The 21,118-nt window shown below is 48.5% G+C and overlaps 1 protein-coding gene across 1 annotated transcript in view; it reads right to left on the reverse strand.

Annotated features, from left to right (window-relative positions):
- CCN4 (cellular communication network factor 4) overlaps nucleotides 1-3,451 on the reverse strand; it is a 37,989-nt gene extending 34,538 nt beyond the window's left edge. The window contains 1 exon segment of the mRNA XM_017875138.1: nucleotides 3,174-3,451. Within this exon segment, the coding sequence (XP_017730627.1) occupies nucleotides 3,174-3,242 (69 nt within the window). The 5' untranslated portion in view covers nucleotides 3,243-3,451.
- Between the last annotated feature and the right edge of the window lie 17,667 nt (nucleotides 3,452-21,118).

A 21,118-nucleotide genomic window follows, 5' to 3' on the forward strand; every position in this document is an offset into this window, starting at 1 on the left:
CACACACACTCCCACGCCACCCCCCCACACACACCACACAGGAACACACATATACACATCACACACGCACCCCCCCACACACCCCACACACACACCACACACACCCCACATACACACCATACACATGCCCCCACACACCCTCTCTCACACACACAGTGCAGCTGTGCACATCCCACATGTGTTGATACGGGAGGGAGGATGTGGGTCTCACCTGTAGACCTATACATAGACCACCACAGGCCTAATGCTTGCCCAGGAATGCATCATGCAGCATTCGTTTGCTGAATTACATGCTTCTGAGAGCTTTTCCTCAGTCACATTTTCACGTTCAGCAGCAGGGAGCTTGGTGTGATGAGACTGTTAGTCCGATTAACAAATGAGGAAAGTGAGGTCTGAGGTGGCAACAGGACTTATTGAGGCCGACAAGGCCAGTGGCGGAGCCTAATTCCAGCCCCTCTACTCTGGCTGACATTGCCCCTGTCACCTGTCCCACTAGCCAGTAAGCTCTGTCAGGTCAGGGACAACATGCTCCTGGTTTCTGCACAAGTACTTGGACCAGGGAGGCAGGAGGCTCCATTACCAAGAGCTGGACCAAGGTTCAAATGTCAGCTCCCCTGATTACCGGCTGTGTGACCTTTGACAAATTAACCTCTCCGAGTCTCAGTTTTCGCATCTGTGAAGGGAGATAATTGCACTTGTAAATAATATTGTTACGGGAATTGTAGAATGTGCCTAATAAATGTTGGATGAACTGAGGTAGGTCTTATACATGTGTTGGCCCAGTACTCGCTAAAGCACATTAAACGGCGTCCCTTTCTCTTAGCACATGGTGGATACACTCAATAAATGCAGAAGAAAAGAATAAAGAGATGAAAACATAAGTCATATCTGCCATACACCTTTAGCACAGATTAAATTCCCAAATACACTCGGCTGTTCCTGAGATCACTCGGGTGCCGTCCTCCTCCGCTGATCTCCTCCTGGACTGCCATCTTCCTCCTTCCACTGCAGAACCTTTCCAGAACGCTTTCATATCTCCCAGAGAAGTCCCCCTCGTAACTCTACTTCCTCAATGTTTTCTTGGCAATTCTCATATACATTTTCTTATATATGAACATTTACAACCATTTTTTCCATTAAGATCTCACTGGGACCCTGGTTGGACGTGTGCTCCCCTTGCATATTAATTTGGGAGGATGGCCATGTATGGAATGTGGCTGTGAAACAAGGCTGGTTTCCGAGTGGAGTCCAGCTCGTTTCTATCAGTCTCACAGCCCACACAGCAAGCAGGGCTTTCAGGATGCCCTGAGAACTCTAGTGCTGTGCACACCTTTGTCCCAGAAGCATCTAAATCATGAAACAAGCATGGGGTGGCTGGTCTGGGTTTCCCAGGCAGGGGCTGCCTAGAAAAGAGGTACCCTGTGCTGGTCCCGGGAGCCTTCCCTCCATCCTGCTGCCTGGGTCCCTCCACATGCTCTGCTCCTTTGCTGGTCTCTTCTGACTGAGTCCTTGGCTCTGTCCTTTACTCCTCCTCAGCCCCGGCTGTTCTGGGAGCTGACTGGGGCTCCAGTATACTTGGACTCATGCGTAAACCTCTCGCCTCCTCTGCCCACTCAGACTTGGGCTTCTCTCAAGCTCTTACCTTTTCTCCATCCACTCCCTGCCCTCCCAGACATGGCAACCTGCAAAGCTGTACCCAAATAAAGGCGCAGCCATACCCAGAGCCGAAATAAAGACCGACTTAGCTCCTTCTGGGCACTCCTGTAGGACATGGTCAGCTTCCCCTAAGTAGGAATGGTTAGAATTTGGCATCAAAAGATCTAAATTTGGGCTCTGGCCACTTCTTAATGAGGAGATCCTGGGCAAGTCCTTTACTTGCTCTGACTTTCCATTTCTTTCATTTGTGAAATGGAGCTGATAACTTTCTGGTGAGGTGGTTCTGAACCAACTACAGGCCAGCACCATGCCAGGCATGAGGATTTAACCATAGATAAGACAGACTCACCCCCAGCCGTCATTACACACAGGAAGGTATTGCGAGGGATTCCCATTTCCCAGCTCTCAGTTTGCTGTTGGCTCTGGGCCTCAGTTCTGGCTGAAGCAGACACAGTCTGGTTCTGGCAAGTGGCTTAACCCCAACACTCGGTTTCCTCATCTGTGAAGGGGGCTTCTTAATCCCCAAGGAAGCCATTAGTGTCAGCTGGGGATAAACACCCTCTTGCCATCACCCCTCTGTCTCTCTAGGCTGTTCTGCCAGGAGCAAGTCCTGCCCTGGACTGTGGAATCTGGGGCTCAGAAGCTGCCAGGTGCCCACCTCCTGCCCTCCTTGCACTGCCTGCCTCTGCCTTTCCCTCACCATGCCTGGCCCTAGCAGGCTGGCTCTACATGGTCATGTGTGACTCCCCTGGCTTTTGGAGGTGCAGACCTTTGTCCCTTCCCCTTGGTGTACCCTGGGGTGCAGGTAGAAGAGAGAGAGAGCCTGGGGTGCCCCATCACCCCCACCCTGGAACAGCAGGCTTCATAGGCAGGACCCAAGTGTGGACACTCTACAGACTGCAGAGGGCTGTGCAGACTGGAGGTGACAGCAGTTGGGGTGAGGCATCGCCCTGGGCACTGTTCGCTCAATAAGGAGCTTTTGTTGAAAGCTGGCATTTTTCTTTCCGTTTTTTTTTTTTTTTTTTTTTTTTGCTTTTGCTTTTTCCATCTCCCATCCTCATAGTATCTCCAATGCTTGGCGTCTTGGAGTTTTCAAACTCGGAGACTCTAGAAGTCTCCTGACAACTTCCTCGCTTTACACTGCTCTGGGAGGGTGAGTGACCCAGCCAAGGCCACACAGCCAGGTTAGGCAAAGACAGGTCTGGAGCCCAGGCCCCTGACTCCCAGTTCTGCTGAGGGTCCCGTTCTTTCTGCACTGTTTCAGGTGGGGAGAGAGGGCAAGCTGGACCTGTGTAGTTTGTTTCCCCAAGTGTCGCACCATCCTCCTCACCCTGCCAGCTTCAGCCAACCTGAGCAGTTGACTCCTCACCCAGGGCTCTGCCCTTGCCCTTTAAGTGGCCACCTTCCTGCCCCAAACCTTCCCAGCCCTTTTCATCCTTCCCACCAACCCCCATACAGCAGGATCCAGTGGGGAAGGGAGCTGGGTATCCCTCTGAGCCCCTCCAGGCAGGACTCACCGTGGCCAGGACGCTGCTGGCGGCTGCTGCTGTCACTGCTGCCAGCATCCAGGGCAGGAACCACCTCATGCCTGGACGTCAGTGGCACAGGCATCGACCGAGCAGCCCAGAGGATCCGACCACCTCTCGGGGGAGCTGGGCCCAGACTGTCCGGCCCATCAGGAGCAGCAGATATGCCTCTTCCGCAGCCCTTGGGGGGTTTTATTAAAGCAAGATCTGACGTCAGGGTGAAGGACAAACCCTGCATTTTCCTCTGAAAAAACTTTTCCTGCCTCTCTTTTTTTTTTTCTTTCTTCCCTCTGTCCCCACCTCCAGCCTGAACTTGGCCAGCCTCCCCAGCTCTGACAGTTCTTAAAGGGAAAGTTACAAGGCTATGACTTCACACTAGGGCGTGAAATTCTCACAGAGGAGCTGGGGTCATCCTGCCTAGGTCTTTCACTACCATAGGGAGCGGGGAGCGTGGGAGGGTGCAGGATGGCGGCAGAGACACTATTACTCCAGGCAGGCGGGTGTGTGGGCTTTGAGAGGGCTCCCAGTGGAAAATCAACTCCCTGTCATTTCTTTAGGCTGCTCCTACTTCTGGTTTTCTTTTTTCTTTTCTTTTCTTTTCTTTCTTTTTTTTTTTTTTTTTTGAGACAGAGTCTTGCTCTGTCGGCCAGGCTGGAGTGCAGTGGTGCGATCTCTGCTCACTGCAACCTCTGTCTCCCGTGCTCAAGCAATTCTCCTGCCTCAGCTTCCAGAGTAGCTGAGATTACAGGCATGTACCACCACGCCCAGCTAATTTTTGTACTTTTAGTAGAGGCGAGGTTTCACCATGTTGGCCAGGTTGGTCTCAAACTCCTTACCTCAGGTAATCCGCCCGCCTTGGCCTCCCAAAGTGCTGGGATTACGGGTGTGAGGCACTGATCCCGACCCTACTTCTGGTTTTCATTTGCCCTCTTGCATTCCCCTCTCCCTAGCTGCAAGTGAAAGAGGACCCTTTCAGTCCACCCATCTAGAAATGATAGGAATTCACAACTAAAATGAGCTCTGAGGCTCCGGTTACAGCATCACCTTCATGACACATGAAAGCCACGGTAACGCATTTGCTGTTTTCCTTCTCTGCTCATTGGTCAGAGGCCGTTTGGTGCTGGAGCTGTCCCCATGTGTCTCTGGATGCTGGTTATCCCTGGGGGGTTGGGATTCCTGGCCTGCACCCTTGTTGCACTGCTGCCACTGAGTCTCTTCCTTGGGCAAGAAAGGAGATGAGATGTCTTCTGTGGGCTGTCCTAGTCCAGCCCTGTGCTCCCCATGGGGACCACTGCCACAGCCTCCTGACTGATACCAAGCCTCCCTGCCCACCCTCTGCCATCCACACATCTCAGAGCAATCCTTGAACTAGCATCATGTACAGATCACCTTCTGGATACAATTGTCCAAAGCCTGCCCATCACACAGCACAGAATCCCCAGTTCTGGCGTGGCCCCTGGGCCAGCCAGCTCCCTGCACACTTCTTCTTCTCTGCCTCTCGTGCACCATGCCCAACCACAATGGCCTCCTTGCAGCTGCTCTCACACCTTGGCAAGTTCTCAGCATCTCCAGGTCAGTAGGAATGCTCGACACTGCAGTTTAAACGACAGTTACTCCTTCTCTTGTCTTTTCCTGTATCTTATGAACAAAGGATGCTGAAGCATGAGTGGCTGCTTGGAGGTAGCAGCAGGCTTGTGTTCATGAAAGGGGTTTATGATCCCTATAGACATGGCCCCAGAAGAAATGGTGCTGATGATTTCTTCATTTATTGACCTAGGGATGGGCCTCTGATCCAATTCTGGCCAATAAGACATAAGGGAAACCTGCTAGGGTCTTCAAGAAAAGATTCCCTTCCTCACGAAGAGAATGACCGTCTACTCATTCTTTTCTTTCCTTGTGTGCAAACGTGATGGTTGGAGCTGCAGCAGCCATTTTGGGTATATGAGGCACAAGCCTGAGAATGAAAAGTCAACAAACTGAGGATGGCAGAACAGAAGCAAAAAAAAAAAAAAAAGTCTGAGTCGTTGGGACTTCATGTTGTTACTGGAACCACCATTCAGACTTCTCATTACATGAAATAATTTGGCCGGGCACAATGGCTCACACCTGTAATCCCAGCACTTTGGGAGGCTGAGACAGGCAGATCAAGAGGTCGGGAGATCGAGACCATCCTGGCTAATACGGTGAAACTCCGTCTCTACTAAAAATGCAAAAAAATTAGCCTGGTGTGGCAGCGGGCACCTGTAGTCCCAGCTACTTGGGAGGCTGAGGCAGGAGAATGATGTGAATCCAGGAGGCAGAGCTTGCAGTGAGCCAAGATTGCTCCACTGTACTCCAGCCTGGGCGACTGAGTGAAACTCCGTCTCAAAATAATAATAATAATAATAATAATTTAATATTTTATTGCTTAAACTGTAGTTAGCCTGATTTTTCATTTCTTGGAGTAAAGTTGTATACCAATTAATACATGAGGATTATTAAAATCATGTATGTAAAATTAAAGGGCAGGGTATGTGGGGGGCACGTAAGGACTGCCCAATAAATGTCAATCATTTTCTTCTCATTAACTTATTGAAGCTCTTAAAAACAAATCCCAGGCCAGGTGTGGTGGCTCACACCTGTAATCCCAGCACTCTGGGAGGCTGAGGCGGGTGGATCACAAGGTCAGGAGATCGAGACCATCCTGGCTAACATGGTGAAACCCCATCTCTACTGAAAATATAGCAAATTAGCCAGGCATGGTGGCGGGCACCTGTAGTCCCAGCTACTTGGGAGGCTGAGGCAGGAGAACAGCCTGAACCCCGGAGGCAGAGGTTGCAGTGAGCTGAGATCATGCCACTGCACTGCAGCCTAGGCAACAGAGTGAGATTCTTTCTCAAAAACAAACAAACAAACAAAAAACACAAATCCCAGGAGGCCAGCATTGTTGACAGGTGTCATTAATAAATAACCCAAGGTGTTAGGGGCCAGTCTAGGTTCACTTACCTTGCGATGAACACTAAGTATGAACAGGCTCTGTGCTGTAAAGCATCTCATGACTACAAGGCAGACAGTGTTATGAAATAGGTGGAACAAATCTCAGAGATGCTAGATGGTTTCAGAGCACATGTGTGAGTAGTAGATCTGAGGCTGAAACTAAAGTCTCTTAACCTCAGACAAGGCACAGAGTCAGCATTAGACATTTCCAAGTCAGATTGACCTGCCCAAGCCTCTCGATGTTAAGTGTAACAAGAGCCTGCAGAGCTGGAACCCACTGAACTCCACTATCAGTTTTAGGAAATTCGATTGTCTCGAGCAATTGAAGCAGATATCCCAAAACATGATCACAGTGCTGACCATTCCACCTGCGGGTGAAAGCTCACATGACCCGGTGGGCCTCATGGGCACCTGCCGTTCTTCAGTGTCAGTGAAACTGAAAAGAAATGGCCCAGTGAGCTGGACAGGATGGTGGATTTGGAGGCGAAATGCCTAGGGTGTCCCCCAGCTCTTCCATTTAGTGGGGGGGGGGGGGCCGGGACAATCAGTAACCTCAGTTTTGTTTGTTTAAAGAAATGGTGTTAGTGTCTACCAGATAGGGTCCTCAGGAGGCCGGAAGGGGATAATTGGTGTGTCCCCGCTTTCCTAATTAGAGGAGTCAGAATGGGCTGCAGCCTAGGCTCTATGATTGGGTTGTGGTGTGTTCATCCCCACAAGAGCTGGGCAAACCCTAAGCATCTGGCCAGTGGACCAGAACAATAGTTGCCGTGTTCCAGGTGACACTGTCTCACCAAATTCTCATCTCAGTTCATTTTCACAACCAGTCTCCCATTAGACATTGTTATCCCCATTCGATAGATGAGGAAACTGAGGCATGGAGAGATGAGTAACATTTCCCTGCCATTCGGCTAGTACATGGCAAAATTGTGATCTGAACGCAGATCTGTGTAGCTTCAAACAATTTTTTCCCCAAGTAAACCCAGCTTCCTCATGTGTTGAACAGATAAATGAATAAATAAGGAATGAACGAATTCAGTAGATGATGGATGGATGGACAGAAGGATGGATGCGCTCAAGTGTGGGGAGATCCTGTTCCATCCCAGGACCTCCCAAGACAGTCTTCTGCAAGGATATCCCCCAGTTCTAATCATTTCATCTAAATTGGCCCTCCAGACTGGTCTCTAGCTCAGTCACCTGATTTCTTCCTTCATGGTTCTAGCCCTGTGTGCCATTGTTTGTTTATTGAGTATTGATCATTTCCCTCATAGATTTTGAGGTCCAAGGGTGAGACCAGGCCCACATCTCCCTATCTATCCTGTATCCCCAGCATCAGTACAAAGCCCAGCATGCAGAGGGTACTTCACACATATTTTTTAGTGAATGACCAAATGAACCAATGAAGAAGCAGATGAATGAGGTGGTGAAGGGATGTATGGGTTGAAGAATGAAAGGAAGAAGGAGGGAATACTTGGAGGAGAAGACAAATGTGTCCACACGTGCTCCTCGAGAGCCAAATTCTACTCCTTCAAGGTGCCGAGAGGAACACAAAGCCCATTTCAGGTCTCCAGGACCCATTTATGGAGGAAGCATCGAGGGGTAAATGAAAGACGGAGGTGGCCGCCGTCCTGGCAGAGCCCAGGTAGGAGTGTGTGGGTTGCAGGGCCTGGAGGTGATCTTCTGCCTTTTCTCCAGGTGTCAGGCCCATAGGCATCACACAGGATGACTTATTTTCATTGTCAATGGTGATTTATTGGTACCAGTGCTGCAGAGGGTTCATGGCATGCTGCCAAGGCTACATAGGGTCCCTCTCTGAACAGGGTCCCCTCTGAACTTAATTTATCCATGTACTCCCTCGATCCTAATTCCCCATGCCTCTCCTCAGCTCCGCACAGACAACAGGATCTGCATCCCTGAACTTGGATGATTTGTCTGCATGTGTCCTTGTAAACACACAGTGAGGTTGTTCACTCAATAATCACGTATAGAGTGTGCTAAGCACATAATACTATGTGCTAAGTGCCTTTGAGGTAGGTGCTCAAACCATGTCCTCCTTATATTTGAGGAAATCAAGGCACGGAAGACTTAAGGAACTGGCTCCAGGTCACACAGCTAGCAGGCATCCGACTACAGACTCAAGCCAGAGAGTGGGCTCCTGAGTCCTGCGCCTTTGTGGGTTTTTAATATAGGTAGGTGGTGGGTGCTACAGCCTCCTTCCATTTTTCCTCTTTTCCACTAAGTTCTATGCTTTTCAGATCTGGCAACCCCTTCCTAGTGAGTGGCTCCTGACTGCTGCCTTGGTTTCCCCAGTGTGACCTCATCCCATCCGCCATGAGGAGCCCTCAAGTTCCCTCTGACTCCCACCAGCAGACCCAGCCACTGCTCCTGCTCCTCAGGCCTATTAAGGAATTCCTCTGGGATTCAGGGCTCATCTGTTAGTTGCCACCTTGGCTGATGTCATTCTCATGTGGCTGATGGTTCATCGCTACACAGGCCTGGGTTGAACTTCTACCTCCTGCTACTTACTGCTATGTGCCCTGGGAGAAGTCACATAAACTCTCTGTGTTCTGGTTTCCTTGTCTATAAAGTGGAGAAGTGGAGATGAGAGAGGTACTGATCACTCTTAACTGCTCCTAGCACTGAGTAAGAGATGTAGAAGGATTTATTACACAGCTTAGCACATGGTATGTGCTCAATAAAACCCCTCATCTTGGATGCATATTCTTGTCACTTGCCCTTGCACCTTGAGGGCAGGATCTGGCCTGGGTCACTTCTGTGTCCCACATTTGGGCCTGGCACACTGTAGGTGCTTCTGATGTGTGTGGCAAGGACAGGGGAACCCATGGTGGGGACATTGTTTGGTCTCCGGCCTGCATTCAACCTTGCACTGGAGGCGAGGCCTTGCACTTCCTCCTCTCTGGGACTGGGCTCCCTGCATCCAGCTCCAAACAGGGCTTCCAGGCATGTCCTGCAGCAGATCTCTCAGGGTAGCTGTAAATAAATTCCAAAGAGGGGCTGGTGGAGGGATCTCAAGAACAGAGGCCAGGCAAGAGCATTCCTATACCAAACAGTAAGACCGCCTTGACCACTGCCAGATGCACAGAAGATTCCAAAGGCTGTCTCCAGACCAGGCACCCCAAAGGCCCCCGCAGCTCCCATCTGCACCAGATTTACTCATAGCCTATTTGTTTGTCGTTTGTTTGTCCCATGAACATGCACGGAGCCCACACTGTACAGGAGGCAAGATGCCCATTCCTGGGTAACTCAGATGCACACAAAGCATTTCTGCTGAACCAGTGTGGCTGCTCTGGGAAAAGCAGAGGAGGGTGGGGGTGGGTTCTTCTCAGACCTTTGCCTCCTGGCAGTGCAGGCATGACGACCCAAGTAAGGATCTGCCTCTCTTCCTGGGGCTCAAGCAAAAATGGAGGAACCACTGAAGGGGTATCCTCGAAACCAGGGCTGCCTAGAGGCCAGAGGGGCAAAGGTGTGTCCCTTATGCTCCATCTTAAACAGCTAGGTCTACTCTGGGAGGCTGGCGGCACCAAGAAACCCCTGACTGGCTCCACTTCTTGCCACTCAGGTCCTGAGACCCAGCTTATTTGGGCGGAAACTCACCCATAGCTCCAGTCTTGGCCACAGGTGAGGTCTCCCAAGCCTCTAGAGCTTTGGTGTCAGGCTGGCCTCTGCTAAATATACAAAGAAACCCTTGCCACATTGCATGACAGCTGTGAGATCGTGGAAAGGCCACACTCCTCTCTGAGCCTCATTCTTCCTCTCTGTTTAATGGGGGTAATGATAATATTGACATCCTAGGGTTGTGATGGGGACTAGTTTAGAACTTAGCTTATAACAGAAGCTGAATACAGAGTTACTATTTATTTTCTTTTTTGCTTTTTGTCACGGGGCTCAGCCTGTGTTCCCAACCTGGGCCATGTTGATTGCAACCCCCATCCCTGGGTCGTCTGCCTGTAACATGGCTGTGAGCTGGTATAGTTGTCTCAGTTCACCCCCTTCCTTGTCTTCACCAGTAAAAGCCCACAGTTCTCTATGTTCTCAGGGTGCGTATTTCTGCTGGTATCTTGAGTAAGATTAATTTGTGGTGTGTGCGGATGAGGAAAGAGAGGTGGAAAGGATGCGACAAAGAAAGAAGTGCCACCTGGTCTTAACTTGCTCCTGGATGGTCCCTGGCAGCCTGGGATCTTCCTGGGGGGCCAACTCAGCTCACTTAAGCTTCAAAACCCAGTGCAAGTCTGGGCGCAGTGGCTCATGACTGTAATCCCAGCACTTTGGGAGGCCGAGGCAGAAGAATCATTTGAGGCCAGGAGTTCGAGACCATGAGCCTGGTCAACATGGTGAAACCCTGTCTCTACTAAAAATGCAAAAATTAGCCAGGTATAGTGGTGCACACCTGTAACCCCAGCTACTGGGGAGGCTGAGGCAGGAGAATTTCTTGCACTCAGGAGGCAGAGTTTGCAGTGAGCAGAGATCGCACCACTAAACTCCAGCCTGAGGGACAGAGTAAGACCTTGTCTCAAAATAAAATAAATAAAAAATAAAAACAAAAACAAACAAAAAACCAAAAAAATCCAATGCAATGACTTCCTAATGCATGCAAGGCATAGGGCCAGACCACAGGGCACACAGCGATGAAAGGGCATTGTTTGGCCCTGGTGGCTCACGGCAGGAGCCTCACATCCAGCGGGGAATCTGTGTGTCACCCAGAGACCCCTTCCCACCCCAGACTAGCAGAGTCTCTGGGGGCCCTTGACTTGGAGCATCCCTGGGGTCTCAGGCCTTCAGACCAGGACAGAGATCCTCACAGCTCTTCTGCCCCATGGGCAATCCCTGAGACAGACAGGTAGTTCGGCTTATTCTTCTTTTAAAAACTATTTATTAGTCCAAGACAGGAGAGTTGCTTGAGACCAGGAGTTCAAGACCAGCCTGGGAAATGTGGCAAGACCACATCTCTACAAAAAAATTAAAGAGCCTGGCATGATGGTGTGTACTTGTAGTCTTAGCTACTCGGGAGGCTCAGGCAGGAGAATTGCTTGAGCCCCAGAGGTCGAGGCTGCATTGAGCTACGATCACGCCACTGCACTCTAGTCCAGGTGACACAGTGACACACTGTGTCTAAAAAAAGAGTACTATTTATTAAAGTATAACTTACATTAAAATGCACACATCTTAAGTGTACAGCTTGATACATTTTATACATGATTTATGAGAACTTCTGTGTTCACCACTCACCCAGTTCAAGATAGGGAATTTCCCTCATGCCTCCCTCCCTGCAAATTGATACCCGTCCCCACAAATCACGATGATGACTTCTATCACCCTAGATCCACGTTGTCTGTTCTTGAACTTCACACAGACAGAAGCGTACAGTACATGCTCTTTTACATTTAGCTTCTATTCCTCAACATGGTGCCCATGAGAGTCACTGGTGCGGCTGCTCCAGCCACAGTAGTTTGGGTTTTCAGGGCTGCAGTGGGAGAGTTCACTCCTGCGGCCCGGTTCTGGTATGCAGTGAGACCTCAGACTCTAGCCTTGGGACTTTGCCCTTTCCTCTGCTGTGGGGGACTTAGCCGGGGCTCTGTGTCCAGCTTTCACCCCTGTTACCCCAGGACCTGGGCTCCAGCCACACAGATCCCCAGCCGGATGTGAGGCTCCTGCTATGGGCCACCACGGCCACATCATACCCTTTCATCTCTGTGTGAGCTGTGGTCTGGCCCCATGACTTGCATGCAGTAGGTGTTCCATAGATGTTCAATGTAAGAATAAATCCTGCTCACCCTCTTTTGTAAAGAGGATGGTGCCATCTATCTCATGGGGTTCTTGAGAGTTTTAAGTCACAGAAAGTGTGCACCTCTCTGTGTCTCGCATCCCTGTGATGAGAGCACCACTGGCTGCTTTTAGAATACGTGCTGGGGGCTCCAGCAAACCCTCTTCCTCGGGTTTTGATTCTTTAATGCAGAGCCACAGATGAGGCAGGTGTTAACATCCTCCCCATTTTACAGAGGCAGAAACAGTGTTTCTGGGTTCACCTTTGGGCTCACGGAGGTAAGTAACTGTTCAGTCATGTGCCAGGCAGGGGCCGGGATCAGATCCTTGACTGTGGTCATGCCTTTGCGCAGGTGTGGGCCTCTCTGAGTGAGAAGCACTCAGGGTTCCAGAGTCTGCCAAGTGTTCCGAGGAGGAGCAGAGTGTGGTTTGGAGTGTTTGGCAGGCTTGGTGGAAGATCTGGGTGCACGTGGGCTTGGAGACTGCACTGGTTTGGGTTGGCAGCGAGCAGGAAGCAGGCATTCTGGGCTTGGAAGCAGTGAGCAGCTGCCATGCGACTCTGCCACGGGAAAGGGAGTGATATTGTGCTTGTCCTGGGTGTTGAGCGTTTCCAAAGCAGCCGTGGAGAAAACGGCAGAGAAGCAGTTTCAAAGCCAGCCTGTGCCAGGAGCCTAGAGTGACCCCAGCCCCTGAACCATGCCTAGGGAGCCATCTAGGGGCCTGGGGGGCAGGGGCAGTGATGAGAATGTCTTCATTCTTGAGTTCCTAGGGCTTAGCAGCTGGCCCACAACAAATGCAGCACATTGTGGAATGGACGTCCTCAAGGCCTAGTGCATAGAATTCACCTGGAAGCTTTTAAAACATACGAATTCCCAGGACTGTGACCCAGAGGTTCTGAGTCAGTGTGTCTGGTAAGGGTTTGCAAATTTGCTTTTAAACAAACACCTCCGGGTGAGTCAGAGAAAGAGCATCCTTGGAGCCTGCTCTGAGAAATACGGCAAAATGGAAAAGCGTGTGCTGTGGATCCAGGCAGGTTGGGATCTGACTCTACTTCCTGCCAGTGTTTCATTACAGAGGAACTATTTTCCTTTCCTGAGCCTCAGATTTCCCATCTGTAAAAGGGGCTGATAACGTGTTCCACGGCAGGCTGTGGGGATGAAATGAGGCAACTGGATGAATTTCCTGGGGCTACCATAATGATTTCCATACACTCAGAGGCTTAAAACAACAGAAACTTGCGTTCTCACAGATCTGGAGGGTAGAAATCAGAAATCGGGGGTTGTCTAGGCAGCATGCTCTCTGAGGGCTCTAGAGGAGACCCTTGCCTTGCCTCTTCCAACTCCTCATAGTTCCAGGGGGTATTGGCTTGTGGTTGCATCACTCCAATCTTTGCCTTGGTCCCACCTTTTCTCTGTCCTCAATGTGTGTCTCTTATAAGGATGCTTGCCATTGGATTTAGAATCCACCCAGATAATCCAGGATGATCTCACATCAAGATTTTAAACTTAGTCCCATCTGCAAAGAATTCTTTCCCAAATAAAGTCACGTGCCCAGGTTCTGGAGGTTAGGATGTAGATATATCTTTTTGGGGCCACCATTCATCCTATTACGGCAACATATATGAAAACTCTGAGGACAATGTCAGGGACATAATAGATCCTCAGTACATATCAATCTCCTCCATCTGCCATTTCTTATTTATCTGTTATTAAGTCCTGTCATCCCTACCTTAAAATGCACAATTTGATCATTTATCACCTATACTGTCACCATGTAGGCATTGTGACCTACACCCAGCAGGGACAGTGTCACCCCAGGAGAGTGGCCACCCTGAGAGAGCTGAGTGGCTTCTCTCATGACTGAGGAACCTGCTGAGGCTGGATTCATAGGTTCAGGGCAGTGGCCATGGTGGAACTCAGAGCCTCACCTGATAAAGGGATGGAGCCTCGCTGGTCCTCAGGGAAATCAGGATTATAAGAGTCAGCCCAACTGCCCAACAGTTCCTGAGGAGCAAACAGTGGCAAATGGTTCCTGAAATTGGGCAAATCAGGGACCCCTCTCGGCATCAGAACCCCATCTATGTGCTGAAGAAGAGGCCACCACTCGCTGCACCTTCGCGGCCACATAGCTGTCTATTTGAATGACTCATGTCTACTGTAGAGGCAGGAATGGTTCAGAGAAAAGGAAGACTAGGAAAGACTCCAGCAGAAAGTGGGGTTTTCTAGATCTGAGAAACCAATTTCCTTAACCTTGTACCCCAGACCATCTTGGACTACCTCCTGCCTCTTTTCCCACCACACCTTCTTCTCCTTCCTCTCAGCTCAGATAAGCCTGGCCAACCCAGAGTTCCCACAGGACCAGTCTCTGCCTATGTCCTGACTCTTCCCACAATGCCCTTCACCACGTGCTTTTCTGTAAACTCTTACTCATCTTTCAAGATTCTGCTCAGAGCTTTTGTCCTCCAGGAAGCTTCTGTATCACTCAGGATTCCATGAGACAGGAAGACTCACCATAAGGGGATACTGGATTCTACTTATTCCACATGGCAATTCATTTATGAAATTTATTCCATATGGGAATTTTAGGTATTCGGGCTTACATAAATGGGAAACTGGAGCAGTGAAGATCTAGGAGGAGAGAGTAGGGGTGGAGTCAGAGAACAGTCATTAATCAGCCCACTGAATTTTTATTTTAATTTTGCTGCCCATTTCAGTACCCACACCCTCCTGATCTCTTGCAGATTCCAGTCTGGGACTTCTTTGTCTTCAGTGAATTCAAGGAACCCAGTGAATTTAGGAGGACATCCCACTGTAAGCACCAGTTTGCAGAGGATGACCCCAGCAGAGGCCTTCACAATTGCTGGTGCTGCCTTCACCAGTGTGTTCCAAAGACTTGGGAAAAGGAGTGTCCTCTGACCTTCCTGGGGGTTATAACTCAGCTGTAGGTGAACAGATGGTATGAAAACTCATGCTAGCAATCTGGCCTCCCTAAGTCCATTATGGGACACCAAAGAAGTTCAGTATCTCAAACTTATTCCATAGTGGCCACTTTGAGGTCCAGGTTTCAGTGAAGCTACCATACAAACTGTTAGAACTATTCCCAGTTGTCTGAGCTGACTGATGCATTAAATCCAGGATCTCTAGCTAGTGAGCCCATGTCAATAGATATGGCCTGTGCCAACATTGTGTTCCTTTTACCCTGATCCAACATTCTTAGGATTTATTTAAATTCATATGCTCCAAGTGTCTATTGATGCAAATTAGCAAAATTTTGTAGGTGGTATATTATATCCCCTGGTGCTGCTGAAGATTGCATCTGGTGATAAGTCTAGATGAAATCAGAGGCCATCGTGATTCAGAATCTGTAGTCGCTTGGCCCATTCAGGGAGATCATAAAGCTGATGTGCTGTACACACAACATGGAGATCTGACCCCTGGACCCCTGCCATCCTCACACACCTGTGGGATTTGAATGTGCTTGAGCCACTGGAATGGCACCCTGGCTCTCTGCATGTGCTCTCGCCAAATTCCCTTAAGTCAACCATAAGTGCAAATTCTCCAAGGACTGGCAAGTGGACGTGGGGTGAGGCGGGGTGGAGGTTAGACGGGCCTTGACTCAACCCAGCAGAGTGTGGGCTGAGGTCTGGGGAAGCCTGGTGGCCACTGGGTTTGTGTTTTCTCCACAGAGCCATGGGGAGCATGTTCTGGGTTGACAAACGGCAGGTCTGTGGCAGGGCTGTGACAAACCACTCTCTTCCCTGAGCAATGATGCTCAGAGTGCCTCAACATTAGGGGTTAGTCGCTGGAATCAGACATAAACTCTGAATTTGGCCAAGAGCTCTTGAGTTTTGAACACTTAGAAGGTCTAAGAGTCAGACAGCATCCGAGGCTTGGAGTCTTTCCCTGCCAAGACCATCTGGGATTTTTGGACATGGCTGTGATCTCTCCCCAGTTCCTCTGTGCAGCATTGTTTTCTGGGTTAGGGTAATTGAGTGCTGGATGCCCTCAAAATTCTTCCTAGCTGTGTGTCCAGCTTCCATGTCACAGATAAGATGCTGATGTCACTGCGATTAAGCTACCTGATGGCCTCCTGTCCCTCAGCACAAGCCTAGACACTTGCCTCTCTAGTGTCTACTCTCTCACCACTGTTAGTGTCTACTCTCTCACTACTGTTAGCATAAGGTGAGTCAATTTAACTCAACATGTGTTAGCAGACCCAACTGTCCATGCTGGTACGGAAGGGATGCAAACATGAACAAAGTGACAAACTCAGGTCCCAGCCATTCCAGGGCCATGGTGGATCACAGCAGGTCCACACACAACTTCTCCACATGGCAGATTGGGGTGGACCAAGGAGAGAAAACCTAGAAAAGTCATGGAAGGGCCATAAAAGGCATATAAAGGATGAATAGGACTCCGGTCTCTGGGTAAGGGGATATGAAGGCACTCAAATTTTAGGTGGAGGAAACAATGTAGCATTTATCAAGCTGTTTGTATGTACCAGGTGTCATTTAAAGCACGTTACACGTAGTCATTCACTAATCTTCGCCATGAAACAAAACACAGCTTTCCTTCTTTTAGCTCTATTTGATATGCGAGAGAACAGAGGTGCAGAAAAATCAAATCACCTGCCCCAAGTTCCATGGCTGGAAAATGGCCCAGAGTTCGCTCCTCAACTCTATTCCAGTCTAGCTTTGTATAATGCTGATGGTGAATCTCCCATTTATCATACACAGTTCACTGAGCACCTACTATGTGCCAGACACTGGAAGGACCTGGGATTACAGTGGTCAAATAATTATGGTCTTGGTCCCCAAGGACGGTAATATACAAACAAATAGTCAAGTTCAATCCTGTGCCATAGGATTGCAGTTGAGACAAGCCCAAGAATTATGAGAATACAGGGAAGACCCTTCACTCAACCAGGGGTAGCCATGGGGTATGAAGCCAGAGGTGGGTGAGAGTTTGCAGATGAAGGAAGCTGAGACTTGAAGCATAGAATTAAGTTAGGTGGAGAAAACAATTGTGGCTTTCCAGGCAGAAGGAAGAGTAGGTGGTCCACGGCCAGAAAAAGTGCCATTTGATTGTGGGGCCAAAGGAGTTCAGCCTGGCTGGGCAGGACACTCTGGGAAGAGGGAAGATAAGAGAACCACAAAGGGATCAGATCCCAAAACCCCTGTGAAAAATTGTGGCATCCCTCTGGGGGTTATGGGAGTCACTGAAAGTTGTCAACAGGAGGCTAATGTCAGATCTTCTAGAATATTCCCTATGGCTACCTCATGGAAGGGGCACGGTGCGGAGAGGGTTGACATCTGTGAGTCCAGGTAGGAGGCTCTTCCTGGTAGGGTTTGGAAATGGATTGGAAATGGCAAGGGTGGCTGGGGCTCAGACCACACGAGAGAAGTAGTGAAATAGAGGCTCCACTTCGAAAGGAGATGGTGTCAGGACAGAAGTGGACTTCATCCTCTGGGTGGTGGGATCTCCAAGGGCCACTGTGCAGGAACACAACGAGCGATGGATGAATGAAGTCATGAATGCAGGATTGGATGAATGGATGGGTTGACTGGTCATGTTGGAAAGAAAGAACAGAAGTGGGGAGACAGCCTAATGGCCTCTCTACTTCCATATTTCCCAGGATAACAGCCTGGAGAGGTGACAGCTGATGAAAGCACACCTGTAACCATTGCTGAGTTGATTGACTTAAGAATCTGAACATTCTGCCCACATGGGCTCAAGGCTACATCTGTGAGAAAAGTAGGTGTCAGTGGAGAGTGAGGGAAAAGATGAATAGCTCAGTTAACTGTCTAACAGTGTGCTTGGTGCTAGATACAGTTGGAGAACAAGTCACCAATGGCGCATGTCCTCATGGAATGCACAGCGCGTGGAGGAATGATGGGAGCAGAGATTCGCTGTTGAAACCCAAGGCAGAGTTGGAGACAGATGACTTCTCTTTATTGGGTTTCCATCATAATTCCAAATGTCATGATCCTGAAGGTCGAAATTCGAAAGGATCAAAATCCTTACAGATCGAAATCTCTAATGCGTAAATCCCTAACGTCTAAAATTCCTAATATCTAAAAGACCAAAAATCACAATCACAGGATAACTGCATGGTATTATGTGGAACTACTGCCTTGTTATTGTCTTTGTCTGGAAATTAAGTGTGGTGTAAGGAGATGTGTATGGATGACAAGTTGACAAGGGGTGAACTTAATTTTAGGTGCCAATCTGACTGGATTAAGGAATACCTAGAAACCTGGTGAAGCCTTATTTGGGGGTGTGTCTGTGAGGATATTTCCAGAGATTGATGCGCGAGCCTGAGTGGACTAGGTAAGAAAGATCTGCCCTCAGCGTTGGTAGGAGCCTGGAGGGAAGAAATATAGAGGGGTTATTGATCTCTTTCAGGGCTGAAACGAATTTTTCTTCTGCTGTCTTGGAGATCACAACTCCAGGCTCGCTGGCCTTTGGACTCCATGACTTACATCAGGGGCCCCACTGGTCCTAAGGATTTTAGACTTAGAATGCAAGTTACACCATTGGCCTCCCCAGTTCTGAACATATAAACCTTGAAGCTTCCTCAATAAATGAAGAAATTTTCTTTTTGAACATGTGCATTTATGAAAGATAAAATTTCTCCAGATCTCAGCTCTGGGCAACCACCTATATGGCAGTGACCCACTGTGGTTTTTGATTTATCTCATCAAAAGACTTAGGTTGTTTATTATGATATTTCAGTTGACCACAGTTATAAAGCTGGGTGCATACAATTACCAACCATAATGATAGACATTTTTACATTTTGCTTTTTTACAGATTTCTTTACAAGTATGGCTCATCTGCTCATAAACATTATACTGTGAGAATGTCATTAATATACCTGTTTATGCTTGCAAAGATATGCATGTTTTGACGGCTTATTTTGTTGTGTAAAGTGGCTTATGAAGTGTTGTCATGTTTTTATGTTTCTCAAATAAATCTCCTTTTATTTATTTTTATGTTTGTAGAGATAGGGTCTCTCTCTGTTGCCCAAGTTGGTTCTGAGCTTCTGGCCTCAAGTGATCCTCCCACTTCAGCTTTCCAAAAGCGCTGGGATTATAGGCATGAGCTACTACACGCAGAAGAAATCTCCTAAAAATGTAAATAAGTGTCTTTAAAATACTTTTTAAATTTTTTTAAGAATTATATTTTTGGGATCTTGCTGTTTTGAAGATGATGGCATTCAGGATTGTGTCTTGGGGACTGCGATTGGCTTCTCTCATTATACAAGTTTCCTGCAGCTTTGAATGCTTTTAGGTTTTCTCATGTCCAGTGTTTCTCCTCCATATAGGTTTCCCCAAGCCTCTAGCTAGAGGTTTCTCTCCTTTTGATTCTTGTAGCATTTTGGTTTTCTCTGTACAGTTCAAATGACAGTTACAGATTTCATACCTAAAATATACATGTGTCCCACATGTATTATAGTTATTTGGATATACAGTCAATTCTCTCAACAGATCATGACGGATTTGGGGACAGAAAAAGGTTTCATTCACCTGTGTATACCCTGTGCTGTATGTCTGACCTGTGTTCAGTTAAGTGTTAACAGGAAGGAAGAGGGGAATGGAAAGAGGAAGAGAGGGGGCAGAAAGGAAAGGGGAAAAGGAACAGAAAGCATAAACAGCAGCAGTAAGTAAAAAAAAAATAAATTGGGAAAATAAATATATGGATAAATGAATGAATGGATGATGGATGGATGGTGGATGGATGGGTGGATGGGTGGATGGATCGGCGGGTGTTTATATGGACAGATGAATAGTGAGTACATGGATGTGTAAATGAAGGAACACAGATCTGGGAAACTGAAAAAGATCAAATTCTGAGGTTTGTAAACCAGGGGATGGCAGGGCCTGCTCTGGGATCTATGCTCTGGGGGTCTCGGAGAATGAGAGGGTCACTTGGCTGCTAGTTTGAGGACCCAGGCTTAGAGACTGACTCCTGACTGAATTTATGAGTATTTCTACTTATGAGTCTGTGTGTGCACAAAGACAGTAGGGAGGACCTCAGTGTTGCTGCTTACGTGCTCCTGGAGCAAACTGCATAACCTGTCAGCACTCAGTTTCTCTTTCTGTTAAATGGGCACACAGTGCTCATCACCTGGGTGTGCAGCCTCGGTGTGAGCAATGACCTGTGCACCTCACCCACTGCTGGCTCCCTGGTGCCCAGCATGGTGCCTGGTATAGAGTCCTTTTGCCTTCCTTTTGGGTCCAGCAGATGCGGTGTTTGGGTTCTGCAGCATACTTGGGTACTGCCTCACTGTGGATACCTGGGCTGGTCCCTTACCCTCTGGACCTGTTTCCTGTTCTGTAAACTGAGGGGTTGGACAGACTCTCGAGAAGACCTTCTGTCTCCGGCTCTCCCTGACTTCGCTGCAATCTTCAGGTGCCTTCCCTAAGTTGAGGGGAATCAGGGACAGCCTCTTATCTGACTGTGGCCTTTGGCTGGGAGGCACCAAAGGTACCTGATCCATTTGCCTTTGCAGATTCCTGGGGTGTCTTTGGCTCTGCGTGGGCAGCCTTTCCAGGGGAGTGCCAGGTCTGCATTGTCCCCAGTCTGCACGCCTCTCCAGGGCACAATGCTTCCTGTCTTTCCTTTCCAGATCTGGGTTAGATAAATTGTCTGCTTTCTTCTCCTTTCTTCTTTTCTATGAGTTTCAACTAATTCTGCCCCAGACAAAGCTGCCGAGTCAGTGGCATTTGTCAACAAGTTGAGCTCAATGTGATCTTCCACAGGAACAACAGATGAGACTAGTTTCCAAAACAACTCACCCCACCCACGGGCTCACTCAGCAGATGTGGTAGGTTCGTGAGTATGAGGTGTGTGGTGTGGGGAGTGGGGACTCAGGCTCAGGGCTGGGCACCTGGGGCTTGAAGAGAAGTTAGGCTTAAACTGAACTGACTCAACTGCTCAGTTGCTGGGTGCCTTTAAACAAGCTCCTTAATCTCCAAGTTTCTTTATCTATAAGTGAAAATTACTAACAATTAGCCAAAAGGGGCTTTTATGGAAATGAGAATAAAACATTTATAGAGTCTGGCATATGGAGACATGCTGGCTATTTTTAATACTGATTTATATTTGTGTGTGTGTGTGTTTAGGTACATCTGGAAGCATATGCATATGTATATATTTATATAAATTAAAATAATATTT

Source organism: Rhinopithecus bieti, unplaced genomic scaffold, assembly GCF_001698545.2.
Source record: "Rhinopithecus bieti isolate Rb0 unplaced genomic scaffold, ASM169854v2 scaffold_7212, whole genome shotgun sequence".
Lineage (NCBI taxonomy): Eukaryota > Metazoa > Chordata > Mammalia > Primates > Cercopithecidae > Rhinopithecus > Rhinopithecus bieti.